This window comes from Styela clava, chromosome 6 (assembly GCF_964204865.1).
Source record: "Styela clava chromosome 6, kaStyClav1.hap1.2, whole genome shotgun sequence".
In the NCBI taxonomy this organism is placed as follows: domain Eukaryota; kingdom Metazoa; phylum Chordata; class Ascidiacea; order Stolidobranchia; family Styelidae; genus Styela; species Styela clava.
Window position 1 is genome coordinate 13054363 of NC_135255.1, and position 11566 is coordinate 13065928.

At 35.7% G+C, this 11566-nt stretch overlaps 2 protein-coding genes across 2 annotated transcripts; both read right to left on the reverse strand.

The window, feature by feature from the left end:
• Window positions 1-1660: 1660 nt before the first annotated feature.
• Window positions 1661-2727, reverse strand: LOC120331359 (putative methyltransferase DDB_G0268948). The gene has a single exon (XM_039398432.2). It carries the CDS (start codon window positions 2704-2706, stop codon window positions 1876-1878), a length of 831 nt encoding a protein of 276 aa, XP_039254366.2. The 5' UTR covers window positions 2707-2727; the 3' UTR covers window positions 1661-1875.
• A 3231-nt stretch (window positions 2728-5958) lies between these two features.
• On the reverse strand, window positions 5959-11009 carry LOC120331605 (uncharacterized). Its single transcript, XM_039398703.2, has 10 exons — window positions 10352-11009; window positions 9923-10047; window positions 9576-9689; window positions 8988-9107; window positions 8490-8667; window positions 7905-8007; window positions 7192-7325; window positions 6797-6904; window positions 6380-6479; window positions 5959-6084 (listed from the first exon to the last, which is right to left on the reverse strand). Exons 1-10 carry the CDS (start codon window positions 10534-10536, stop codon window positions 5959-5961), a joined length of 1293 nt encoding a protein of 430 aa, XP_039254637.2. The 5' UTR covers window positions 10537-11009.
• Window positions 11010-11566: the final 557 nt, after the last annotated feature.

Sequence of the window (11566 nt, forward strand, 5' to 3'; positions counted from 1 at the left end):
ATCCATCTCATTAAAAAACACTATAAACTATGATTTGTCATCTCATTTGGTCTGTAATATATTTGTTTCTAACTTTATACATTTTTTTGTAGTGCCGGGGGGCGATGAAGTTGTATAAACTACTTTAGGGGGGCGATGGTCAAAAAAGTTTGGGAACCACTGCTATAGACCATAACCGCTAGTTCAGCATATCATTGTTGGCCGAAAAAAAAAATTAATTAAAACGGTACATCGACTGATGTTTTACCCAAACATGGCTACAATGATTTACCTTTCTGTTCGCCTGATATTTTAAGCATGAATACATGGCGTCACGTTCGTAGTTCCTTGGCAAAAAGTAACGTGCGGTACCAGAAAAAAAGTACCAGATATATTATATTACTTACCAGATATATATATATATATATTACTTAAGTCGGGTCTACTGAACCAGTGATTTCCAACCTTTTCCCATCGGCGGATAGGTAACATCAAATAAAATTATCTCACGGGCCGGGAACAAAAAAAAAATTGGGCAATCAATACCACCACCGTCAAACGACTAATTTAATTAACAACGGGAGACAAATCCCCCGATTATGCGTGCCCTGGCAGAAAAGTAACTGAACAAGAAAACTCCCCACGGACCGACGAGGAGGCTGCCCGGAACGTCATTGCGTTGCGAATCAAGTGGTTCTGAACCACGGTGATAACCTATTGAATCATTGAATATGCAAAACCATTTTTCGATGCGAGCACTTAAAGCTGTAAAAAATAGATTCCAATCTTCGAAAATTTCCTTCCTCATAGTTGAACAGAAAGCAAGCTTGGAATCGTGCGGGATACATGCGACATGAATATGTTCAACAGACTAGATTAATGTATAAGATCCTAGGCGACAGAATCCTGACTCTGCCTGTTATAGTGAAACGTCGACTAAAAGGCAGTAAAGATTATGGATCATGTGAATAGAAGTAATGCTTGATTTCAAGGTTCCATTACATTTGAATCCGTGATTTGAACCCACGACAATTGCACCTGCATACTATTGCACCCTTTTTTTTACGGATATTTGAACCCATACTAACCCTAACCCATAGATTTTAGCACCCTCATATAGATTGAACCCGCGGATATACGGGTGCAAATGTATGGCTTGTTGTTGTTGTTATATGTTTTATGGCGCTTATAACTTCAGTGGTCTTGTCCGCCTTTGATCATTTTGAATTTAAAAATCCTATACTAACATATAATACAATATTTACGAGTATGTATGGGTTCAATTGTACGTTGGTTCAAATGTACGGTCACCGATTTCAACAATGAACTGTTTTTTCGATTGATGGTCACTTGCAGTTGTAGCAATAATGTGTTAGATATGTTAAAAAGGTCGCTAACCAAGATTTAGTATAATGTTGACAATGTCAACTTGGAAAATTGTTGAATACCACTATATTATACAAAAATTATTACAATAATATGGGGGAAAGGCCTGCGTGTTCTATTGCTTTTGCACTGTGTGACGTACCCAAAGAGGTATCTTTATCTATAACCCTTCAGAGCTCAGAATCACACTCTCTATTGTTGTAACGACTGTCCATATATTGTTAATATTTACACAATGAGATAGAATTATTTCACGTGAAATGTAAATGAAAAAACAGCAATAGCCTGATTACAGTCTTACAAAATATTTACAATAAAGAAGTGAAAACCTAAGTTTTTTATGTGGCGGCAGCTCAACGCTAGCAAGAAGTAACGTAACCAATCTCCCGTTGCCAATAAACGTTACAGATGATATGGCCTGTTGTTGGGAAGGGTATTGAGCGCTGAAATGCACAGTAACTACCCATCTTCAATTCATGCTTCGCTGAGCTGTGATTAGAACTACCGTAATTATTTGGCTTTGTAGAACAATATTAAAGGATATTCGTATACAACGTTGAACTTCAACTGGTCGTCTGGTGTATTTTGCAGTTTGAGTAACTTTCTCAAAGAAATTCCGAACTCAGTTAACGGGTCTTTACCACCGCGACCACGAAAACGACTGTATCCAAAAACGGTTTCATGCAACTTCAGGAAGTTTGTCACAGTATACGGAACAGTTGATTCTAAGATTTTGAACTGCTTTGTCTCGTTTTTAAGCTGGTCGTATATCGGTTTGTATCGTTCTAGCACAGCGAGGTTTCCTTCGTGGGCCCCACAGTCCCTGATAAACTTCACCATTACCTGCTTGTATTCAGAATCCTGTTTAATTTCAGCCAGGATTTCATTTTCCAAAGATTTGATAGTGAAAGGAGCATATGCGTAAACAGCAGCACATCCACCTGGCTTCAAGACTCTTTCGCATTCACTCTCAAACAAATTGAGGTCCAAATAATGGGCAGTAGTTGCGCAATTGACGAAATCGACAGTTCCGTCTTCCAGTGGAAATATGTTTCCTTCAATAAGTCTATATTCAATATTATCTGCTTTATTGTTCTCTTTGGCAAATTTTATTTGGCCCTCACTAATGTCAATGCCAAGAATTGAGTCAAAATAAGGAGTGAATAATTTTGTAGATTTTCCACCACCACAACCGACGTCCAACATTATTCTCTTGGAAAAGCCATAGACACAATTTTTCCTTAGATATGCCAGAATTTCCTCTACGATTTTTCCTGAATAATTCGGACGGAGTTGATCGTAACTTTCTGCTAAATCTATACCTTCGTATTCGCGGATCATGATAATAATATCAATTAATTTTAATAAGAAAACTGCAAACTACAATGAGCAATCACAACAGTCAATAATATTTCGTTTACCGGACTATAAAGTATGGAGCATCCGTGAAAATTCATTCCTGCTGCTCGTTTAGGTGATTTTTATATGTACAGATTTAAATACATAATATATATGAATCAATGTTCCATTATTATATGAAGTTCCCCCGACAAAAATACCTAAATGAGAGGGAGGATCTCCATATGATATGTATATATTTATATACTTATGTCAATTTATACTTGAATAAACTTTAGTAATACCAGGTGAACTTGCCTCGGGTAATTAGGAATATTTTACTGAAACTAAAATATTAGCATCAAATCAAACTTTTCGGAATATCAAGCTATATTTATTCAAATACTTCCAGTAATATGATAGGATTTACATATTCATCCCGGGAGAGGAAAGCCGATAAAACCACTTTATTATATGGCGAACCACGGCCTCTCGTCCGGTTACCAGTCCAGGTCGTGTATGGGATTAGATAGCCAGATGTTATTTGTTTTCGAAAGCATGGACTTGATGGAGGAGGAAGCCGTAATCGACCAGCGGTTACCTGAACCACCCTACGGCGACGAGGTGTTCAGCAATCCTCTCGCACATGATCATCCCCGCATGGGATTCAAACCTGGGAACCCACGAAGGGTAATCAGAGATGCGGTGGCTCCTCAACAACATTAAAACAAATGTTCTGCAAACGTGACAAATACTTCCAATTTCTAGCTGTTGATGATCTCACTATATATTTTCCTAAACCCCGAGTCACGAGATATTCTGGTCTTCAGTCAGGTTAAGGTTCGAAAATATATATTGTTGGATCCCTAAGCTTCGCAATCAAACACGTATATATTGAGCGCGCAGTCTAAACTAAAACATATCATAACAATCTGTCGCAGTCTTTCGGTACCGAACAGCTCTGATCAATAGCATATGAATTACAAAGATGAATAGTTATAGAAAATTCTGTATGGCATTGTTTATTTTATACCGCGTATGTGTCACACGGTAACAACATTTTGATAGCGTAAGTTTGACAATATACCGTCCCACGTCTAGGTGGGCGCGAATTCTAGTGAGTGCTTGGCGTGACACTTCATTCACAATAGTGATTCTCAACCATTTTACCTCGTTGGACCAGTAACACCAAATGAAATGAAGTCGCAGACCGGCATTAAAATATTGAAATAGATCAACTGCATTTGAGTAACATACTTCAATATTTTTGAAACAGACTACAACAAAAAAAATCATGAAACACCAAAATAATATTGCAAACGACAACTGGCTAATTAGACTCAAATATATACTTTCACGTGGACAGTAAACATTGGCGCAAAATTTAAAAATAATTAAACGCGCGCGACGATGAGATTTCTCAAGATTTATACAATTCCGTGCAGAGTTTTAAAAAACCTTTTATACGATTTTGTTCGCTTGGTGTAATATCTGATAGTAGATGGCGAGGGGTGGAGAAAAAGGCTTAAGACAGGGGACGGGAACATTTCTGGTCAAGAGAACCATATAAGGTACATTTCTCCAACTGCGTTTTCATGCGAGCCATATAGCATTTCTTCACTTAATCAGGCATGAAATATTTACTCGAAAGACTTGTATCCATAAACGGTTTCATGCAACTTTGGGAAGTTTGTCATAGTATACGGAACAGTTGATTCTAAGATTTTGAATTGCTTTGTCTTGTTTTAAAGCTGGTTGTATATCGGTTTGTATCTCTCTAACACAGCAAGGTTTCCTTCGTGGGCCCCACAGTCCCTGATAAACTTCACCATTACCTGCTTGTATTCAGAATCCTGTTTAATTTCAGCCAGGATTTCATTTTTCAAAGATTTGATAGTGAAAGGAGCATATGCGCAAACAGCAGCACATCTACCAGGCTTCACATTCTCTCTCAAACAAATTGAGATCCAAATAATCGGCAGCAGTTGCGCAATTGCCAAAATCGAGTCTATATTTAATATTATCTACTACATTGTTCTCTTTGGCAAATTTTATTTGGCTCTCACTAATGTCAATGCCAAGAACTGAGTCGAAAAAAGGAGTGAATATCTTTGTAGATTGTCCGCCACCACAACCGACGTCCAACATTATTCTCTTGGAAGAGCCATAGACACAATTTTTTTTAGATATGCCAGAATTTCCTGAACGATTTGCGCAGGATAACTCGGACGGAGTTGATCATAACTTTAGGGATGTAGGGACTTGAATACATAATATTAACCAATGTGTCATTATATATATACATGATTCAAAATGGGATGGGAACAGAATGTCAATATATATATGCTTGACTAAATTCTTGTAATTTCAGGTGAACTGAATGAATCTTAGGTAATTTGGAGTATTTATCTAAAACGAAAGTCTCAACATCAAATTGATCTTTTCGGAATATCAAGGTATATTTCTTCGAATACTTTCCAGAATAATTTTTGAATTTCTTCAATTACATTTAGACAAATATTCTGAAGACGTGACGAATACTTGCAATTTCAAACTTACTATATATATCCCAAATCACGAGTTACGGGAAATCCTGGTCTCCAGTCAGGTTGGCGTTCGGAGATATATATTGTTGGATCTCTAAAGTTCGCAAATAAACACGTTTTGTCTGCGCAGCCTAATATAACACGCTTTGCATTAATGTTATGCTTTCTCTTGTTACTATATGTTATATGCATATATATATATGTTTCAATATCCCCCCCCCCCCCCCTACCAGGTAATGAGTTCAGGTTGTGCGCCATCCTGGTGCGCATACTTCAGAAAGTCCCAAATTTGTTTACGCCAAATTAAACTGAACACTTCCGACAGAAACATTAGAAAACGCCACGACGAAACTCGGAGGACAATGTCAGCAGTTCATAGTGGCACATTACATGCGGATCAGTGTGGTGCTTGATTATAAAGCGTTTCCCCTTGACTCCTACTACTACCCTGACTATCTTGTTCATATTTTAATATTTCTCCACTTATTTCTCTTACAATACATTGGATCACGACTGAAAGAATCAAGATTCAACATTTTATGATATTTTAAAATTAAAATTTTCAAAATACGGAAAATCCTAAATTAAAAAAAATGTATATTATATATTATTGATTAAATACAATGATTTTTGTTTTCTGCACAGCTGTTCTTTTTTATCATTCACTGACTTGTCTTCTTTCAGAAGAATCAATTGTGAATTGACTCGATCATGGTTTGTACGTCATCACGACAATTTGATTGGTACTGTATCCAGGAATGAACATCTCAGTATATCCATCTCCATCGATATCCCCCACAGCTATTGTTCCGACGGTGCCCAGTGCTCTGAAAATCTGAAAATTACTCAGCATTGAAATTGTATGTTCGCATGCGAATTATACTGTAATCGATTCTACCATTGTATATATATTATTTGTGCGGATACTTGCTTCTTTAAATAAACGTAACGTCTGGTTATTTTTACGTTGCATTGCACTTCTATTCCACAGCAAACTTCCAGTGCATTTAATATACAATAAAGAATACATTTCCCAAAATTATCAATAAAATTCTCTAATCGGAACAATTTCACATCCCGATAAATAAACTTTTTGCAGCAAACACATGATACTCCGAATTAAAACTTACCGTTGACTTCTCGTATGTCCAGTCTAAAGGACCCTCGCTGTTCGGTACCAAAAGATATGCATGCCCATCGTCATCACCGCTTAATATAATATGAGGTTTTCTAAAAAAAAATTCAAATATTAAATGGTATGATACAAATCATGATGCCAATTAGACGTTTTTTGTCAATTTACCTATACGTTTTTATCAAGCTTGTCACATACATTTCAATTAATCAATCATTCAAACGACTGTCTACTTAAATATAATTTGTGATTGAATTGACTGCAGTCACACATTACATTATTGTATATAAAAATAAGATACCGTGACCCATTGCAAATCACTGAACCAATTTTTCGCCTAATAATCAAAATGACAAAAGGTATTTTGTTTATCTGTTGTATAGCTTACAATAAAAATGAAACGAATTCTTACTCTCCATTTAGTTCCATTGCCTTTGATCTCCAAAATGGTATTGGTGAGCCAGGAGCTCCGTTTCCGGGAAACAGATAAGCATCACGAAAATCGGTTGTGAGAACTTGTCTAAAATATATATTGTAAATACTAAAATTAGGTAGTTTTAAAATATAGTTAAATTTTGATTGTAGTAGCAATGATTGATGATGTTGTTTTCCATTCTTATTATTGAAGTAAAAGTGCTAATTTTGCGAGAGCAGTCTTTCGTTTTTCTTGTAGTTTTTTCATTGCATGAAAAAGTTGATGGGCCACAAAATTTTTGTTCAACGGAGAATGGGTCATGAAAGAAAAGAGAACCACTAGTCTAAAATGAACCACGTAAGAGAATTATTACAATTTTATTGCTTATTTACTTAGTCCAGTTCTCGGTTCTCCAATCTCCATCGGGCATTTCATAGGCGAGAAGAGATCCGTGAGCATCAAGATTAGGCCTAGCCCACGTTGTTACCAAGATATCTTTTTTGCCATCCGCATTCAAATCTGCAACCTAATATCAAAAAGTAATCATATGATGAGAATAATGAATCTACTTTTGTATTAGGAATGAATGGAAACTAGAATAGCTAGACATCGTATATGCTTGGCTGTTTTAGTGTTGGCTGTTTAGATTAAAACCTTTCACGATGTGTTGAATTTTTTGTAGTTTGTAAAATTTTACTGGCCGTTCTGTCAATTTGTCTTCCATTGTAACTAATATTAAACGCCAGTTTTTAATTTGCTAATTTTGCATAATTTCAGCAAATCCGTTACAAACACCTTTTACCAATATTCCTACGTAAGGTTAGGATTCTTAGGGATTTTAAATGGTGCTCCGGAAGTATTCGCACCAAGATGGCGCACAACCTGAACATAGTATGTGTACCAGTACCAGGTTAGGGTTGTTTAGGTGGTGCGTCATCTTGGTACGAATACTTCCGCAGCGCCTTTTAAATGATTACTGATGTGTGGAAAAAGTCTGATGAGAGTTACCAACAGCAAGGTAGAAATGGATAAAATCATAAAACGCAAAATATAGAAAGATTCAATCGTACTTATGAATAAAACTTAATTGACGACCAAAACTTACCTGAAGATCGAAATACCATCCGGCATCGTCTATAACTCGGTGTTGTATTGAAGCTGAATTTTTCCAATTCCCATCAGTTGTCCATGTTAATGTCAGAGACTGACTAAAATATTTAGTGTAGCAGGTGATAATCAAACACATTTTTGCCAGATGCTGGCGCTCCATATCACGAATATCAGGCGAATCAAGATTGAATATTTTTCCGATATTAAACTAGTATAATTAGCTGACATGGGCTTATTTTAATATTTGAATTCTTACTTATACCTCAAACAAATTTTTTCAAAACCTTTCCATTAAAATCGAAGCCTCTCTCAGCAGTTCTCCAAAACAGTCTGCTTGGGAACACATATTAAATATATATTTCGTAACTTAACTCTATATATAAAGCATATATATTTTTTATATATTCCTATACCTAACACAGTACGATATTGGTGTTATCAGCCTATCGATATCGGCCTATATCCAGTGGAAACCGTCTATTGCGAAATAACCAGCCAAACAGGTTAACAAGTCAACGACGCCTGATGCTCTGTCCAAAAGGGATGCTATGAATAGAATTGCAAATTTTCAAACTATTACCTAAAAAATCCGGAACTGAATATTACAAGAGTTTCTGATCCATCTGGTAGATTTAAGTTTTCAATTCTTAAACCGACGTCTTCGTAACCACTAAATATAACATGAGTCTCCCAGTGTTCAGGTGGAGGGTTAATACCGGGATTTTCGAACCATACCAGCTCTGCTTCGGTTGCAACAACTATGTGAATAAAAATATAAAATGAGTGGATGTGCTTTTTCGCTCCATACCCATCTAGTTAATCAGGAAGGTAGTATCAAATTTATTGTATCATGAATTCTAAGTCGGTCAAAAGTAATACATGCTATTTTTCTCATTATCGAAGTGAATCAGGTTATAACGACTCCAAGTATGTGTGTTTGTTTATTTATCAGCCACATTCATTACCCATCAGATCCCAGTCATACTTATTAGATCTAGAATAGCAAATATATATAGATTGCGCTAAAGAGTCGTTAGGATTGAGAAGAATATAATTCGTTAATAGTTGTAGGCTTAACCTTCATTTCCGTATGCTCTCGCCGTAACAGCATCGTAATCGCCATCATAATCCATGTCATGCCATAACACACGGTGATAATACCATTCCTTTCCTTGCTCACTAGATATCCAGATAGGTTCTAATAATATATGCAAAGATTAAAGTAAGACATTTTTCACGTCTAGTTAGATTATCATTTCCTATTTATTTTTTCAACTGTTTTCTTGTCCTAACATAAGGAGAAACAGCAAATAATGGCATGTAAACCAGTAAGTACGGTACAAGTGGTTGAGACTTGAGAGGCGCACAATTTTTAATAAACGCTCCACACCTTAACCCTGACGAGAACTCCGTACAAACTGCCTGTACGTCGGACTCGGAATGAAAGAACTTTAAATATTCACGTATCGGTAGCCAAGTCGTCAATTCATTACAACCTAATATAAACTGAGGGGTCTCCAATTTACAATATATACTAGTAATAGAAAAAAGAGCAAGTTAGGAAATCGTTAAACCACCTTGACATTTTGTCAAATCAACTTAGGCTGAATTTTATACATAGGTCTCCTCTGCATAAAATGATCAATTTTACTTAATTTTAACTTACTTCCAGGATTCAATGGATCTGTCATATCAATCAAAGAAATTGATCCATTGTCTTTTTCGGGAAGAAAGAATGCACTTGCGGATGTCCAATAGTTTGAAGAGCCAAAAGCACCATCTAAGAAGGCAACAAATGCAGGAGCAGCCAGTTAGAATTGACGAGAGGTCTATCATTCCGCGGATGAGACACTACAAGTGGAAGTTAGGACGATACTTGTAGGTCTTTAAAATTGTCTATGCGCGAGTTGTGTACGATAATGAACACAGGCGTAGCGAAAATATCACGGTTGGCGCAAAATTATTCATCGTCACTTTCAATCGTTAAAGTATATAGTACTGAAACAAACTTACATGGTACTTGCCCGATTTCATTCGGCCATAAAATCTCGTCTGTTATCAATTGTGACCGCATTTTTGTTTTGTCAAGGTAATTCTGTGAGACGGTTGGTACTCGTAGAACTCTATCTGGTTCGTCCCTTTGAAAACACAAAAAATCACGTGATAAACGTAATATTAACGGAAGAATGATGAATTAATTATATATATCAACTCAAAATAAATATATAATGCCCAAACTTTCATCATTATGATGAGTAATTATTTAATTAGTCTATGATTAATTAAATAATCATTTTTAACCAAGGGTCTCTCTTGCCATTTTCTTGGGAATTAATTCTGCGTGGTAAGAGAGGCTAGTGATGGAACATATTTTTGGATATCTCTTTTGTATCTAATTCGCATAAACACACCGAAATAGTAAATTTATTAAAAGTTTCTTACGGTATTCCGGTAAATGAAGAATATGCCAAATCATAACCACCGGTATCTGGATTGTACAATAAACTGCAAAAAGCTGGTTCAAACTCCGTTGGAAAAGTGTAGAGAGTTGTCGGATAATCAATCACTTCTGCCGCCATTGTCAAGGTAACAAAAAACAAAGAGATCATGAAAGTGGAAATATTCATGTTCGTCTTTCGTTGGTTGATCTGCAAAATCTAAAATTCTGAATTGAATAAAAATACAATTTTTTATAATAATTGTGTAAGAAACAGTAATTACTCAAAGTTGAATTATACACTTGTGTTTTCTGTGTCTTAACTGAACTTAACAAGTGTAAAATAATTCAAAGTTCATCTCGTGAGTCAGAATGTTTCAAAATACCCTCTTTACCCGTTGTTCCGGACCCACAGTATATTAAACAAATTATTGAAGCTATCGTACATACTTGCGGTCGTTAACTATGCTCATAAGTTTGTGAAATAGCACTATACCGGCACTACTTACTTATATACCCCTTCCAAAAACCGCTGTTCTATTTTGCGTTATGACTTTACGATTACTGTATTACATAATATCAACTCGTATTAACAAATTGCATAATGACACAATGAGTGATTATTATATATTGTGGCAAACGACAGACGGAATGTTCTCAAGACAAAACTAACAGTACTCGCTATCGTACCGGTAAGATGTAAATCCATGGTGTGTGTGAGTTCATGTGACGCCAGATAACATTTGACGCTTGGAATAAAAATTCCAATTACATAACACACCCAAGAATTGTGTAATTGGAACTTTTGTTGTTTTTATCGGTCCCTTTTTTCTCGTTTGGTAACGAGAACGTGACATAACTATCGTTTCATTTTGAAAAAAATGTGAATTGATTTTTGTATATTGGCATTAAAAATGATTGCTCCTAATAGGCTATCGAATTCCCAAAACTTCCTATAAGGCTATAATCAGCTTGGCGATATATTTTAACAAATATTTTTCTATACATTCCAGTCCTGTTCACTAATTCTGTATTCAATTTGGCAATGCTTACAAAATAATTAATACGGTATGGCAAAATTATTTTTATTTCTTTGTTTGTATAATTTTTTTGTCGTGTTTACTAAGTAATTTATATATGTTATATTCCACTTCTAATTTTATTTTTGTCTCCGTCGTTGTTTTTATGTGGGTGTGAATTGATTAAATACTTTTGGGTGA